Here is a 17,807-nt window from a genome sequence, read left to right as displayed (position 1 = left end):
CGGGCAGCGGTCACCCCCGGGCCGGCCGGGAGGGCGCCGGGCCCAGCTCCGGTGAGGGGTGCTCTCCGGTGGGCAGTCGGCGTAACGGCCCCGTCTCCCCAGGGCCCGAGCGCGGCCAGCCGGCAGCCCCCCGCCCCGGTCCCCGTGGCCTAGCGCGCCCGCCGCCCCGGGAGGTGGCTCTCGGGCTCTGGTCTTCTTTCCGAAGGCGGAGCGGCGCGGGGCCGGCCCTGCCGGAGTTGCCTGCAGCTCCGGTGCGAGGCGGCGTGCGGGCGGGCCCCCACCCCCCGCCCGGCCGGGGGCTCCGCTCAGCGGCGGCGGGCGGCGTCCGCCTGCGGGGGCGCGCGGTGCTTCCAGCGTCGGGGTTTCCCCCCAAAAAACGGGATGGAGGCACTGCGCCCGTGAAAGCTTGCTTTTTTTTTTTTTTTTTTTTCCCTCTGAGGCAATATTCACCACGTAATAAAGTTTTCTGATTGCACCGAGGTGTTCCCGTTCCACCCACTGGCACACCAGTGCACCTTGTCCAGCCATGCCTACCTGTAGGTGCTGGTTTATCCCAGTGACATGAGACAGCTTCTGTGCTAGGGGTGGTCTTACGTATAACAAAGTTTCAGATACGATGCAGTTTCCTACACAAGAGTATTGTTACTAGGACCAAAGCTGGCACAGGCTGCCATAGCAGGGAAATGATTTCAGAAATCGTGTCTGTGTAAGGAGAAAAAGCCACAACCCCCAGGGGTACATGTGCCACCCAGGCCAAGCAAGTTGTCCCCAAGAGCAAAATCGGCAGCTTTTAGGCTTGCTTGGCTACTTCAAGTGAAAGATTAAAGGCTGATAAGGATAGCGACAAAACTTTGAGCAGAGCTCAAGCTGTGTGTTGTCTCCACATCAAAGCAAATGATTTGATACACATTTCAAGTAGGTATAATTTTCTGATAAACATATCCAATGGGGAGAAGATGACAGACATACACGCATGGACGTGTCTAGCTGCTCTGCACAGAGCATCATCCAAAAAGCGTGTCACATTATGGTCTAATACCAACGCCTCTGCCTCAAAATAAGGTGTTGCACCTTACAAAGGGAACTTTTTACCAGATGGATGTGGTCTTAATGCAGTTTTGACAGATAAAAAGCAGTATATATATTGTCAGAAAAACTTATTTATAGCCTCAAAGCTTGAGACTGATGACACAGATAGGAATATAGATGTGTCTTAATCCAGTAAATATAAATGAGCTTCATACATTCTGTAAACAAGTTTAATTCAAAATTTTTATAAAATACATCTTGTATTTACACACTCATCTAAAATATGAGTTTGTTGAATGCAAAGTTATTACAAACTATCAGAACCATTTGAGAGCTGTTTGTACATATTTCTTGCACAGCATATGCAAAAGGTGACCCTAGAGAGACTAAGATTAAAAGGTGCAAATCTGCAATTGTGTACAAAATATGTACTATGTTAAGTGCATATCTACATTGCATATTACATGTGCCAAGTCTGTGGAAAGGAACAGTTAAAATTGCAACTATAAATTTCACAGAACATTAGTATAGAGGAAGTTAAATAGAACATTTCTTGCATCCTTTGAATATTCATAGTCATTTCAGATGCACAGGATCCAGTACAGACATCTAATGAACAGCTATGCAAAGGAAAACTAAGCTTAAAGCTCTCTGACAGCCTAGTAACCTACATGTGTCCTTGCCCTTCATGTTTGTGGTTGTTAGTTAACCATGTATTCACAGGACCTGGGTTGAGTCTTCCAATACTAGCTGGATACTCCTGTTAAAAAAGAAGTGTAAATCATGAAAAAAAAAAAAAGAGATAAAACCAGATTATCATGCAAGATTCCAAAGCTAACATGCTTTTTTTTTTTTTTAATACACTAACGTGCATTTTTTTTAAGGTTGGTTGGTTTGTTGGTTTTTTTTTTTTTTTTTTTTTTTAGAATGCGATATGAATGCTCACAGAACACTTGCAGATAAGAAGTAACTTGCTGGTATAATTGGCTTAGTTTGACTCTGCAGTAATTCCACCGGAACTTCTGCAGAAGTCAAGTTAGGTGAAAAGTCAATCACTCTTAATTTTTCTCCTTTAAGGTATTACATCCTAGAGTATTACATTACAATTGATGTCTAGCATCAATTGTAAGTAGTTCTGTTTAAAACCAATACAAGCATCAGCCAGAAAAGCAGACCAAATAAACTAGAGGTTTGTGGTAGAGTTGGAATTTAAATATATATTTTGCACCAATAATGAGTGGTAAGAATAAGTGACCAAAACAGCAAGTTACACAGTCTAAAAAGCTGAAAAGCTACAGTTCTGATAAGGAAATATGTCCATCAGGGATCAAAGACAGCCTCTACTATTACCTTGTCATGGTTGATTTTTATTTGCAACGTTAAAAAAAAATAAAAAAAGGATGGGGAATGCTTTTTTCCTGTTACCAAAAAAAACACCCCAAAAACAATTAGGAATCTTAAGATCTATTTGTCAATACTAAATACTGAAGATTGCAAATGCCTAAGTTAGTACCATGCAAAGTGAACTTCAGTGGACTTCCCTCATGAAGAAACATTACCATAAGGACCATTACATAAGCCATCAACACAGTACACAGGAAATATTTAACATGTCATCACGTTATTACATAACCCTTGGATAGTCAAAATTAGCAAGACTGTAATTGTTACTAAGGCTGTAATTCTGCCTTATTTAGTGGAGGGAAAATCTGGCCTTACAAATCTTTTTTTTTTATTTCTCTTTACAAGGAATTAATAGTACTGGGGGGTGGGGGGAAGGGAATGGATGCGTGTTAAATAGCATGCTATTAAAAGCAAGACAGAGCAAGATGTTGTAAAACAGTTAGGGAAGCATTATTTTTATTTTGCCATCATAAAATAACATTGTTTAAAGGTCACACAAATTTGATAGATCATCTTTTTTCTCCAACATTAAGCCACCACTACAGCTGAGAAAAGTGTTCCCCCTTTTCTCTGTAAATTTATACTTTTAAGTAAAATAATTTGTTTCTCTAAATATGCATTTTAATTAATAATGTCACGCAGTAAATATCTTGCTCCTTTGGTCAGAGATATTAAATGAAGACTTCAAATACTTGTATCTTCAATCTTTTAAAAACCCAATATACATCCTTAACCATGGAGTACTTACGCTACACACAAGCCATAGATACAAAATACACAGTATATACATGTTTTGAAAACAAATTGGAATTTATAAAAACTCAATAGCCAAATCAAAGTAATTGAGGCACTAAATTAAAAGTAATATCTTCATGTCTTGATTATACAGACTATTCTGTGAACAATCAGGACTGTTTCATAAATATATATTATCTACAGAATTTGCTGTGCCAAAAAAGCCAGCTGTGTTTAAGCTCAAAAGAAAAATTGCACTTTGAGATTGTTACAGTTAACTTCTCATTTTTCTCCTCGAATGTAGTTATCTGGTCCTAGTGCTTTTGGCACAGGTATTGAGTTGTGGTTTTGCTGCATTTTCTTATAAAACACAAGGTTCTTTTATTTTGTTCATTAAAATCTGAAGAGTTTTAAACAAACCTAGAACTTTGATACAAATCTATATAGCTACAATTGCTTCATTAAATAATATACACAAATATGCTCTCCGATCTTAAAACATCTTGACAACCGGATACAAAACAGTCACTTGTGTTATCTCCAGCCTCCTTATTCTTATGTGTTATCAGTCTGCAAGTGAATAAAATACAGTTTCTGGCCTCATATTGCACTAGATCACACCCCAGTGTACAAGGACAGAAAATAAATGTATAATAAAAAGATTGGATAAATTAGAAGGGGTTTCTTGGTCTTGAATTCTTCTCCAACTAGTAATGATGCAGCACTGTATGCAGCCCAAAAGACTCCAAACAACTGAAAAAGAAGATGAACAATCTTAGCTGACACCACAAGAAAATCTCTCCAAATACCAAGACAAAAATCAGTTCTTCTCTCAACAGGATTAAGACTCCCTCAAACAAGAATTTTGGAGAACTACACACACACACACACACACCATGAATAGAAAAGAATACACTACACATTTTCATTTAAGTTTAGAGAAACATTTAACAAAGAGTCATATTATTTTTTATTGGAGCCATTTTTACTGAAGTAAACAGCTAAGGATCTACAGTAACTTTTCTCTAATATAAGACAGACATCATAAAGCAAGCCATATACACTGGTAATCTGAAACATCACTGGATTAGTAATTTTTCTTTCTACCTTGACTGACCCCAACTATTGACCCCTCCCTTTCTTTAAGCAAAAGAGTCACTGTACTTGACTCTTCCTCTATAATATATACACCAGAGAGTTTAATTACTATTTTTTTATTTCAGGATTTATCTGGCTCAAACTTTTCTTTAATTACGGTGCCTCCACCTCAAGGTAACTGAACCTCATATTCATAGTTCTTTCAGGTGCAGTGAGAAGCCTGCCAAAATACAATTTGTATCAAAAACTATATTGCTTACTAAATTAAGAAAGAACCAGTTTAAAAGACTGGCAGAAAGCAACATTACCTATGAACATCCACTGTGCTATATGAAGTTAACATGCATATTTAAAAAAAAAAATAATGTCTTGAGGCCAGTGAACTTAAACCTCAAACTAACAAGGTTATAGCAAAAAGTAATCAGACATCATTATCCTCTAGCAGCACCTCGAGTATTAATAAAAAAAAAGGAAAAAATATTTAAAACCATCCAGCATGCAAAGCCACTGTGATCTTCTGCAAAACACAAGAGCAAAGGGGGCAGACATAGTAGGACCCCAGCAAAGAACTTGTCCTACAGTTCTGTCAGGAGTTGAAGCCCCTTGAGGGATTATGTGGCCTGTTCAACTGCCATTATAAAAACAAACAAAAAAAACCCCAACAAAAAATATGCATGTGATTGCATACTCCTGTTTTTGCTGCCTAACCTAGGATTGCAGAGATGGACAGGAAGAACATTCAAGAATCATGACTGAATTCCCTAAGAAACATTAGGAAAATTGCAGCAACTGAAACAATTGAGGTGCATTACTTCGCTGATTGCAACTGGAAAAGAACTGATTGGAATGTCACTATTTCACTGTAAGTTCCCCAACTCTAGGACTGGGAAATATTTCCCCAAGCGCAGAGCTCTCAAGCCGTAAGTAGCAGTACTTGTCACAGCATAAGTAGTTTTGGCCGTATGGGGCTCGTCCTGCATTTTCACACCAACGATGTAAAAGGTAAGAACCTAGCACAGATTCACCCTGAAGTTCATGTAAGATTGTTACCAGTACTCAAGTAACAGACTTTTCATTAACATTTATTTATTTTCAAGTTATACATTAGTTAACTGGCAAGTTAATGATTTGCTGACTGTATCGCTTCACAGTAATTACAAGTTATCAAATCACAAACACAGCAATTTTGTTATTTATCATACACTTCAGTTGTGCTTCAATTATATTGTGTACCAGCACGCCAAAAAAACAGAAATCAATCAAATCAACAGAACAAGAACTCAGAAAGTGTACAGCTTAGCTAGGAAGAGAACTTCCTCAGCCAACCTTTCCAAAAGTTCAGCAATGACCTCAAAGGCTACCTAGAAGGGTTTTAAGTAGTACTGGAAGCGTTCAAGAACATTATGTAGTTTTCCGATCTATCAGGGAACGTTGCTAGTTGCATAAAAAGCATCCAACAGCAGGTGGTATAAGGGAAGTTACTCTTGCTCTGTGCCTTACATTCCACGTCTGCAGTAAATCAGAACAATACTTGCCGTCTCTGCAAAGGGTATCAAGGGCTTTGTAAAGCTACCACTATGGGAAGGTCTCAGAATAATGACTAATGTCATATTCATGCTGCAGTAACTAAAAATAAACTGGATGACGGGGGAAGGGATCAAACGGCTTATTTTCAGATTCTTCATTTTGAGGTTTAGTTATGCATCCTTTTCTCAAAATGATAACCCTATTTATTTTTAATGCGACTATTAGAGCACCACAAAATATTTAAATATAAGCTAACCTGATAACAACAGGTGTTGTTATAGCAACAGGTCTGTACATGCCCCAAGTACTCAAACATTTGAAACAGAATTTGCTTAGCAGTCATGTCCACCAAGAGGATCACAGACCTCACATTGTAGTTCTGATTATTTTGACACATTGTTATGTCGCCCTGAACAGATTAATACTTGTAGTCTTAGGAAAGTGACTTAAAAATAACTGTAAACAATTCACAATAGATTATACTGAACTTACTTTTATTAGGGTAGAAACAACTTCAAATGATCCAACCACCAAAAGTACGGGTGCTATGACAATGAGGGGAAGTAGGGAATATCCTATCACACCAAGAACTTGGCCATAAGCAACCTGAAATTTTCAAGCACATAAAAACAAGCTTTGTAGTACTCCATCTTTGTCACCATACACAATCTGATCTTGTAATAACAGTATGAATAGCAATAATAATTTCTTAGGTATTCATGAGATTTCAACTAAAGGAAGCTTGCTAGTATGAAAATTGGTTTTGTATGCTACCCCCTAGAATTTTTTTAATTAATCATTCAGTTCTCTTAGAACATTGTCATTTTTAAAAAAAAAAAAAAGTTGTAAATGACAATTTTATCACTTCCAAGGGAAGAATTTATACAGGTTCAACATGTAATTCCACCCACTGCTCAAATTTTCATGTTCTGCCTTAAGAGGTTCTCAACTGCCACTCTCCATGGTGTGTGTGTGATACCCAGGAGCACAGAACTAGAACAGACCTCTCAAATCACCAGCTGTAGTCCTGGCTGTCAAAAGTAGCAAAGATGTAATTTCCTGCATTAACATACTCATATCCATTATACATAAATAAATGCATGAAGTACATGAATGCTTTTGGCATCAGTGGAAGACCTAGAACCTGGTCCCTCTAAGGCACAGAAATCTGATTTCCAGTTTAAAATTATTTTTACTATCTTAAACAGATTTGTTCAAAGTAATTCTGTAACTGTTTTTAGCTTCATGGGGATTAAAATGTCTGATTTTCCCCTACTACGGTTTGAAATGTTCCTGGGCCAAATTAGGCTTCTTGGATTTAACAGGAAAAATACTGGTGAGACAAATGACCATCCTGCAATCACTCTCTTGTGGCTGTTGATCCTTCACAGTCCACTGTGCACTTACACTTCCTTGCCAATTTATACATTCTAATAATTTCACATTTTGAGTTGCAAAACAGATTGATTTAAGGGCATCTGGATTATGTGGCATGCAGAAATACCATGTGATCACATTTGTAAAAGCTTTTTCTTTCAAAACAGTGTTCACACTAGAAGACTGTAGCAATTATAATTAGAAGAAAGTTTAAAAAATGTAAAGATAAGTAGGAAATCTGAAACATTATTCATCATTAATGCAAGATGCATAGTAAAAATATAAAAATTGGGCATCACTGAGTATTTGGTTCTTCACAACACAGTTCAATGCATTTTTTGCTGCAGAGCCATTTTTAAGAACTTTCTACCCTCCTGACTGTTTTCACTGTAGCTGTCTTGTGGGCCTTGCTGCAAGTCATTTGTTGTCATTTACACCTGAATCACTTAGTGACTTCATTTGTAAACAGCTCAAACCACTTTTCCAACCCTGCTGGTGCAAGCAGCTGGAGGGAGGTATGTAGGTCAGAACATCAATTGGCTTTGCAGTTCAAGAACATGCACTGATTTTCATCCTTTAATAGGTTTGAACTGCATCAGTCCAAAGATAAAAACAAACACTGGTAGGTACTCTACCCACAAGGACATTATACAATTGCTGTTAGCCCCATTAAAAAAAAAAATAGAAGTTTTAATAAAGCACAGTGCAAGAGCCGTGCAAAGGAGAAAGGATCCCATTTAGCTCAGTGACCAATAAACTGAAAGCACTTGTCCCTCAAGAATGGACTTCAGTTCTGGATCACAGGCACCTGTTAAGTTTCTGGGATTCACAGTACAAATTGCCAGATTGTTTGTCACAACCAGCGCACCATCCAGTACACAGAAAGGCTAGTTGACCATCTCTGTATTTCAGATTTTACTTTGATGGCCAACAACCCAAAATGTAGGCATTACACTTACTAACTGCATCCATTCTTAGTCAGCTACAAGGTCCACAGTCAAGCACCAAGAAAACCCAACGACTACTGAACAATGTAGTCAAGAGACTTTACATTACCTCCCTCTTATGTCCTTTTTGCATACAGGTACTTACTTCTCCTCCAAGAACCCTGGCCAGTAAAAAAATTGTCAAGGATCCAAATATCCAAATAGTTATAATCCAAGAAACAACCTTAAGAGACAAACAATAATTCATTTGTATTAATAATTATCATTGTGATCAAAGAAAACACATTTCTATTACCACTTTCACTGCTGTCACAGCAATTTGCTGTCACAAAACAATTCTGAATTGCACCAAGAATATTTTTACTTAGTATCACAATGCAACTTGAGAATAAAATTCAGAGGTTACATTTACAGAATCACATTAACGGTAAGTTTGGTGAACATGGAATGTATATGCAACGTGTTTTGCTAAGTATTGTAATACTGTGGCAGAGTACAGTTTACTTAAAACTAAAGCTTAGACCACCCTAGCTAAATAAATGTCTTCATATCCTGCCTATTACAAAATGTGACCTCAGTTTTTAAAAGCCAGCTCAACCAATACAAGGAGTTGGAATTCTGCTTCTTTCATCCATAAGGATGCCACTTTACGCAAACTGGGAATGCTCAGAAGACGACATAGGACTAACTCTCAGTAGAGCCTGATAATGATTACAGCTTAATAGAAGCCCCAGACTCCTGGGACATACTCTGCCATTTTTTTCCTGATTCTTTCATTGCTCTGCTCTTAAACAGGTGAAATCTTAAAAATCATTTTCTGGCTTAACAGAATCTTCAAAGTAACTTAGCTATTCTTGGAGCTGAGCCTCTGGGAGGACTATAGTCTCCCCTTTGCTCTCCCTTTTGAAATACCTTTTTACAAGGAAACAACAGTTCAGTCCAGTCTATTTTCAAATGCACGACGGCTGAATTTAAAAATTAAGTCCATAACAATAGCTTTATGCTATCTGTGAAACTAGCACATGGCCTCCTTCTACCTCCTGCTTTCCTCCACTGTCTAAAGGAAGAGGACCAGATTAAAGTCTTAAAGCTGGAATGCTCATCTCTCCCCAGCTTACAGCCCACCTTTCAGTTCATCTAGTCTAGCTGCTGTCAGTCACTCTGCTGCTAGCTACTGCCTTCCCTCCTCACACATATACAGTACTTTCACATCAGTATGTTAAATCCACTGTTTCTAAGAAATGTTAGACCTACTGTTCATGTACAGTAGGTACACAAACTGCAGAAAGTAGCTTATCTGTCGTGGGGTCAAGGAACGGTCCGTGCTTTGCCTGGGAGACAGCTAAGTGGTCCACCCAAAAGACTTGAATAATACAGTGATTTAGTCTACTCACTTCAAGTTCATAGAAACAAGACACAGAGTGAATTCTTTGTCAGCGTTGGTACACCATATGGAAGCCAGAGGTCATAAAGGGAGTGATTTTATCTCACCATTCACAAAAATCCTTGCATAAGCACATTCTGCTGCTTCACATATGGCTTATTGCTTTACTACGTTGTATGTTAAACAACTGTAACTACACATATAGTCGCAAAGGTTTCTGAATCAGAATCACCTAGGCTCACATATAAATTGTGACTACGAAAGATACCGCTTCTCTACTGTCAATCTGAACATAAAGAAAAAAAGCTAACAGTGTTTATGGAGGCCAATTACATCTGCACAATGCCTCTGAATAGCTATCCACCCTGGAGTTCAAAAGGAATTACAGAAAAAGCCTACTGACCAGAGGAAAGTTATTTGATTGTAATTGAGCAGGGAGGACAAAATAGCAAATGGCACTAATGGAGATTAAATATACCAGGTAACGGCAGTGATACAGTATGAATTAAACAAGTAGCTTTATTTGTCAGAAAATAAAAAATATGGCATCCAAACAAATGTTCTTTGGTAACATTTTCTAGTAATAAAAAACATGTTAACAAAAGGTCACAATTCAAGTGGGAAGATTCACTAATATGACTATAAACCTGTTAGTATCAAGTTATTTCCTCCAGAAACCACATCTTTCCTTTCTTTTACTGTATAAAACCAAACCTGACATTTCATCATGATCAAGTTATCCATGGGCTATCTAATACATTTCTTACTGCTGTCTTTCTACAGATTAACTTGTGAAACAGAATTTGAAATGCCCCACATTAGTATGCGAAGAAAAGACATTCTACCTACGTAAGAATGCAAATTGCTTAGCAATCATTTCCCCAGATTTAGTTTAGATTTCTTTTTAGGTAGAAGGCTTATACCTACCTTAAACTGTCCATATAATGAAATCATTGAGAAGAAGAGTACAACCGCCAGAGGACCCCAAAAGTCTGGATTGTCTCTCACTACCTGCCTATTAAACCCAAGAGACGGCATAGGCATCAACACACATCGAATTTTGTAGTAAATATCCTTCAGATCAATGTCGAGTTCCTCCCTGAAATTGTAAAGCAAGTGAGCATTACTATACACCATGGTAATAAAATAGAGCATAAAAAAGTAAGTGCAGGGGCAAACAGTAGGTTTATAGAGCAAGCCTCCCGTCACCCATAAGGCTTTCTGAAGCCATAACTACCAAAGGAACAGTTTGTCCACAACAAAGCAACACCATACCTTCATCCCACATTCAGTAACCGCTGTGACACAGCTAGATATATTTAATTATTCAAAAAACAATTACAAGACTGAGAACAGAAAACACACAACATACCCTACCAGTCTAAGACAGTCAATCTATTTTCTGACATGCAGGAATACATGACACATTCATACCATTCTAACTACTTAAAAAGTCAAAGACATGGATACACGGAAGTAGAATGTCTGTGCATTCCTATGCTGAGCACACTTACTACGGGCACATTTTATTTCAAACTCCACAAGAAAGAATACCTTTACATTCACTAATCCTAAACCATTCAAAAAATATCAGGTAAAACCAATTTTCTAAAGTAAAATCGGTTTTAACTTGCTTCACCACAGCAGTTTTCAGGAGACCAGTTTATACCAATTGTTTAATTACTGGCTTGCTTCCAATATGGTAAAAATAAATAAAAGCCAACTAAACAAGCAATAAATTCTATCAACAGATCTGCTCTTCTCTAATTGCCTTCTCCAATCCCTGTTACAAACTATTGGTAAGCAGCTACAAATGGACTGGAAGACTCTTCTGCACAGGAGACTATGAACTGGTACCTCTTGCTGTGATTGTCTTAGTAATCCCTCCTTATGGGAGGGAATCACACTTTCTAAGTAAAGGCCAATTCCACTTCTTTGAGTTTATGCATGGAACCTTACGATAGAACTGTACGTTAGTGTCTTCCTTATGTAGTCATGACCGAGGAGCTCTGAAGAGTTGCAAGAGACTTCCAGCAGATATCCCTCTGCTCTACATTTAGGAGCACAGCAGAGAAAAATGCAGAATCATGTCCTAAGTCCATTTATGAAAGTTTTGTACAAGGCCTTGAATTATGGGTTTCCCCCCAGAAAAGCTGAAGCAAGAAATAAATGCAAAGACATGATTCACCAGAATTTCTCTTAGAAAAAAAACCAAAACAACCGCAAAATGACAACTGCTCATTCAGTCTCTCAAGGCATTTTCAGGATTGCTATTACTGAAGCTATTTCAGAATTGATATTACTAACTTGTGAGTAAATAACAAAAATTGTTAACACATCCCTGAATTTAAGGATTAGACTAGGAGCTTCTATTTTCCTCCATTTACCTAAACAGGATGTAGTATTCCTATATTTTACTCTAAAGACTGTGTAACACAAATATTCTCCTGCCCAGAAATAATTCTTTGTCATCACCTAGGGCTTCTGACAGTTTCTCATGTGAATAAACTGCATTTCACATGAAGCTCACAGCTATCTCACCTCAGAAATGTGGCAGGTGTAACAGGAAATAAGTGTCTGGAGTAAGGCTGCCCAATGAGAACAAAAAAAAATAATCATAAAATAATCTCAATTCTATTGAACAAAATGCTTGCCCAGCAGCACCACACTGGTGAACCTCCCTTAGCTGGCTGCTGTTCTTGAAATCCTTTGTAGGATTCAGGTTACCAAGCTTCATTACAGCACATATTCTGGGAATAATCCTAACTGCATAAAAACTGCTACATGAAAGTCAGATTAAGGCCTTTCCTGTGAGGATGATTATATTCATCCCGTTTGCCACAAACTGATCATTTATCTCCCTGGCATTCCTCTCACTTCCAGCAATCAGCAGCTAAGAACACCTAGCTGTCTTTGAATCACAAACTTGGTTTTCTGTGGGATAAAAAGTTACACAAAAAAGAGAATTCATATGTTTTCACATCAGTACACCATTCTGTTTCGAAATGAAAAAGTAGAGATTCATAGAACAGACTTATTCACACAAGGAGCTACTTCTGCACACTTTAATTTACTTTTCAAGTAGCAGTGTCATTTTGTTAAGCTCTCCAGACATCTGTTCTCTCCCAGCACTCTCATTTGAGTTCTCCAGAGTACTCACGTGCTCACTTCAAGCTTTTAAAGCATCATTATCTTTAATTCACACAGGAAAACACTGTATATGTTTTCCTGTATGTGAGACACTGAGTATGAAGTTGCTTAGGTGCAGCACAAGGACCAAAACCCAGGCTGCCTGACTCACAGTGTAATAACCTTAAGATACTAACTTTCTTCAGCCACCCATGTTTCTGTGAACAGAACAAGGGATGCTGAGATTTTTCAGTTTTAAGGACAGTTTTGTCTTTCAACACTACCACCCTTTTAATCTAGCTTTATAACATCAAAGATCATAAAGTTTGCGCAACCTTGCTTCTAGCATCCCTACTGTAATAAGCATGATTCATAATGCTTTCACTTCAGAATAACTGACAGAATTTACTTACATTTACTTAACATTAATCTTTCCACAGGATTGCCTTAGCCTCCAATTCTTTGACAGCATTAAGAACTCACATAATCAGTGCAGAAGATGGAAAGAATACAACCTCATTTTTAAATTACCATACCAGATACCACCCGGGCAGTCCTGGGTTAACAGTTGGACGCTATTGATCTTAAAGGTCTTTTTCAATCTAAACGATTCTATCATTTTAAGATCAACACCTAAGGGCAGAAAAGCCATAAAAGCTTTATACTTCTAGAGATTAATAAAATCGGATTTTACTTCCTCCTTCCTTCCTCCTCCACAGTGAACAACAAGCCTCTCTTTTATGCTAAAAATAAAACCCATAATAAGAAACATCATGTTTTCATTCCTGCACTAGAAAACAATCATTGGTCAAGTAATCTGTCGAACTGAATTCCAGTCACAGCAAAAGGCTGGGGTATAACTTAAGAGGCTACAAGTTGGGTTTTTTTTCCTACACTACTAATACAGACAGATACCCAAAAATAATTATGACATACAGGAGTGGCTTGTTATCTTCTGGGTCATCATCTTCCACTTCCAGAAGCCAGCCATACCCTCTCTGTCTTAGGAATGTAGTTGCAGTAGATTCTTTGATGAATTCTCCTCCAAGATTTAGCTTAACATCTGGAGTTGTTATGGAGCCACTAAGATCTTAAAAGAAAAAGGGAGAGAAAGATACACCTTTTTATGTACGGCCAAAAGCCATTAGATTTCATAAGTACTGGAAGATAAGCAACAGATACATAAAGCCACATGTGCTGCTCCTCACCACAAAATATTTAGTTACAGAATAAAATTATACTTTAACAGATACAGAATTTGAAAGGGTACTTCCAGTTTTAATGCAAAAGCAACAACGTCGGTTTAGGTCTCGAATTACCAAGCCTTAGCTTCCAAATGGAATTCATGTTTTGATGACACAGTGTTATGACAGAAAGCCTTCAATGTGTGCTTTATCATTAAGCATATGGCATAAAAGGAGTTCACTAATGAAAGTCTCATCATACTCTAAGTTGTAGATTATTTACCACTTCTTTTCTGATCATACTATACCTCTTTTGGAGCCCACTTCTGCACAGTGGCATTGCTTCAGCTAAAACATTCTCTGCTTTTATGTCCAATTTCTCATGAAAGAAGACCAAATGTTTTCATTTGTAATTGTAATTGCCTTTAATACAGCTGAAAATATTAGAAAAAAAATACTATCAGAGATCCTTATGCTCCAGCCAGTAAGAAGAGATACAAGGAGTTCTCTTCAATATACTATGATCTTGCTGTGCCACAGTATTAAAGAAACCAAAACAAAGAGCAACTTATATATGTTCTGGCTGCGTCAAAGTCACCAATAAATACTACTCTGTTGTCTCATATTGTTATATACAGATGAAAAATGCAGAATAGTAACTGAAAATATACCAAGCAACTTGAAGGAAGAAATAAAATGTAGAAGAAGGAATAATTATTCCTTTATGAAATCATGGATTTCCATTATTTGCTAAAAAGGAAAAATCCAAACAGAAACATGTAAATTTTTTTGTATAAACCTTATTACAAATACACTGAGACACAAAAACTCTCTTCTCATCCAATGCCTTTTCATTGTTGTGCGTTCTTCACCCAGAAAAGTTCCTAGGCACAAATTTCCCAAAACACCTAGCTATCACGAGTATTCCTGAAACACATTCTCACAGAGGCAAATCGGGTCATATTTTCAGATCACAATTGCAACATTTTCTATCAAAATGCAACGTCGTTTTCTAGAAACAAAGATCTGACAGAATCTCATAGTGTCTTCAGCCAGCATGTCTGAAGCATTCACTGATCACTCAGTATCACAATTAATTTAAGAAAATTCTCCTTCCCAAATAAGCTTTCTAGGCCAGTCAAGCTTAAATTCAAGCTTCTCCATAAATGCTTTTCAACCATTTCATAATCATGAGAGTTAATGATCCATTGCTTTGATTCTTGGAACATCATCTGAGCATGATCCTTGTAAAGATGACCATAACTTAAAAAAGGAATTTCTCTTCACTCCTGTCAGTACCAGCACACATACACTGATCTCGCAAGACACAAGAAAAGCCTTTCTCTGCTGTTTACAGAGGGAGGAAAAAAGAAAAATGTATTCTCAATGCCTGGGTGTCAAGGTAAAGAAAGCCTCCAAAGTTTTCTGTTGTCACTGGGACACTTTGGTCACCTAAAAATATTTGCTTATGCTACAACAATACACTTCTTTGCAAGGACAGGTTCTTGCTACTCTTTGCGCACAAACGTGACTGTCAGGACAAGCAAATATAACAGTCCAACCAGCCATTTATTTCTCCTTTCTCAGTGACCGCTCACTGACAATCCATCCTGAGGCAGGGAAACTTCCGCACCAGTCTTATTTACTAATTATTTACTAAAAGATTCCTTTTAGCAGTCCAACGATTGGTGAATACTTAGAACAACACTTCTTAATCATGAAACCTATTAACATGATTTTAAGTCTATTTTGCAAGACATCTCAGATAGGACATTAAGGTGCAGAAAGCAAGGGAAAAAATCCACCATCCCCTGTTCTATAGGCTGCTTTGAATGACAAGGTTAACAGCAGGCCAACCAAGCACTGAAGAATCTGCCAAGAATTGATGGTTCTGATGCTTGCCAGGAAGAGTTAGGGTGCCTTCACTGCTCTGTCTCAGGCAGAACACCACAGAAGCAAAACTGAGGTATTGCACATGTCATTTCAACCAGGCACTGTGGGAAACCAGCTTTCAAGACAGTCTTTGCTCTCAATTTTTAAAAGCTCTAAATTTTTTATAGAAGGGGGAAAAAACCCCCAACCCTAACAGTTTGTTCTTTATACTGTATCTGTCCACTTCATTGAGAACACCTCTCCAGCATTCTTTCCCACAAAGAGCCTAACTCTTATGGAAATAAGATGGGAAAATAAAACAGCTTATACTTTCACAGGGATCAGGATTTGGGAAACATAGAAATCAGAGTGCAACATCTAGTATTTTTAGAAGTATCAAGCTGTTTATGTTTTTATATGTTAGGGTAAGTCTATGCAGGACTTTGCAGACAGAACTACACTTGAACAAGCAGGAGATCAAACCTCACTTATGTTGATAAAGAACACACAGCTGAGCCCAATTTAGCACATCCTACTGGAAAGGTGGCTGTATTGGATTGGGTTCAGCATTGCTCAACAAATACTTCTGGGGGAATCCAGAAGAGGTACGTGGATCCTTTTTCAGGCCAAGGTAGAGAAGAAAAACAAAACAAAACAACAATGAAAAAACACAGCCAAGATTGTACCTGTTGATTAGCGTTCCTTGTCAGAAGGACTGGGAAGTTCACTAAAGACAGGTATTCTCAGTAGTTTTCCCACTTCAGTAATTCTTTTCCAGGGTGGGGCACATGAGTCAGTATTTACATGAACCCCTACCCCTATCCACAATTACAATGGTAACCAAATTCACACATAAAGTGGAATGCTTGCTGTTTAAATAGGTAAAGCCCAAAAGATCATCCTCCACCAAAATAAGTTTGCACAACACTGACTCCTGTACGTTCATTTCTGCAGTCTTAAGGCGGATCTTCACGGCATGCTGGTACACCACAGCTCTTTGTGCTGCAGCAGTTGGCCACGCTTCAGCCCTAAACTACACGCAGAGCTTCTTTTCCCCCGCGATTACTGTGCTGAAGTGAGACACGGCACAGACTTTGGCACAGCATCGCAGCGACTGCGAACATACGGGGCAATCTTCGAAAGACACCAAACTGCGCTCCCATCAACGCGGGGATGAGGAGCGGTCCGTGACAGCGCTTGTCACGGTTATGTCAGGCCGCCGGCCACAGCCCGGCGTACGGCTCGGAGAGCCCGAGGGACGCGGCCCGGCCGGCCCTGCCACGCCGGGGCTGCCACGCGGCTCGCGCCGCCCGGAGCGCCGCTCCCGGCACCCGCCGCGGGCGCCCCGCGGCCCCGAGGGCAGCGGCCACCTCAGCCACCCCGCTCCGCCTCCGGCCACGCCACCGGCCGCGGGGGCGGGCGGGGGGAGGGCAAGGGAGGCACCGCTCGCCCCAGCCGCAAGGGAGCCGCCCGCTCCCCCGGCGGCCGGCCCAGCCCTTCCCTCGGGAAAGCGAGAGCGGCCCCGAGCGCGGCCCCGCGCTCACCTTCGGCGTCTGCCGAGGATACAAAGGTGAAGTCCCCGCTGCTGGGCGCATAAAGCGGCGGCTGCTGAGGGCCCGGGGGCTGCATCTCCCCGCCCTCCGCGGGGGCTGCGGGGCCGGTGCGGGCAGGAAGAGACGAGCGGGCACCAGGGCCTGCGGCCTCCCCGCGTCCCTCCTGCGGCGGCGGCCGGCACCCAACGACCACCGCGCAGCCGCCTCACAGGACAACAACAAGCGACACCGCCCCTCCGATTGGCCGCTTGCAAGGCGCGCCGTGATTGGTCGCCGCAGGGCCAATGCTGACTGGCTCCCCGGCTCCGTCTCGGGGATTGAGTCACTTCGACTCCGGTATAAAGCTTTTGCTGATTGGCCGAGGCGCGACTCCACTCGTGTGGGGGGTGGCAGCGGTAGGCTTCGGCGGGGCACCGTGCCGAGGGCCTCCTGCCCGCGGGGGGGGCCGCTCCGCCCGATCCCCTGCCCCGGAGCTGCCTGCCGGCGCCGGGACCGCGCGGGGGCCCCTTGGCGGCGCACAGGTGCGGTGGTGGGCTGGGGCCGTGGGGCTGTGGCTCAGCGGGGGGCC

General features: G+C 40.2%; 1 protein-coding gene across 1 annotated transcript; it reads right to left on the bottom strand.

Moving 5' to 3' along the window:
* Positions 1-2,872: 2,872 nt before the first annotated feature.
* On the bottom strand, positions 2,873-17,497 carry YIPF4 (Yip1 domain family member 4). Its single transcript, XM_055725870.1, has 6 exons — positions 17,231-17,497; positions 13,567-13,720; positions 10,429-10,600; positions 8,263-8,340; positions 6,286-6,399; positions 2,873-3,921 (listed from the first exon to the last, which is right to left on the bottom strand). The coding sequence occupies exons 1-6, from the start codon at positions 17,313-17,315 to the stop codon at positions 3,784-3,786; spliced, it is 741 nt and encodes a 246-aa protein (XP_055581845.1). The 5' UTR covers positions 17,316-17,497; the 3' UTR covers positions 2,873-3,783.
* Between the last annotated feature and the right edge of the window lie 310 nt (positions 17,498-17,807).

The sequence above is a fragment of the Falco cherrug genome, chromosome 13 (genome assembly GCF_023634085.1).
Source record: "Falco cherrug isolate bFalChe1 chromosome 13, bFalChe1.pri, whole genome shotgun sequence".
Lineage (NCBI taxonomy): Eukaryota > Metazoa > Chordata > Aves > Falconiformes > Falconidae > Falco > Falco cherrug.
The sequence above is the reverse complement of the archived record's forward strand: the minus strand, read 5'-3'. Positions and strand labels throughout refer to the sequence as shown.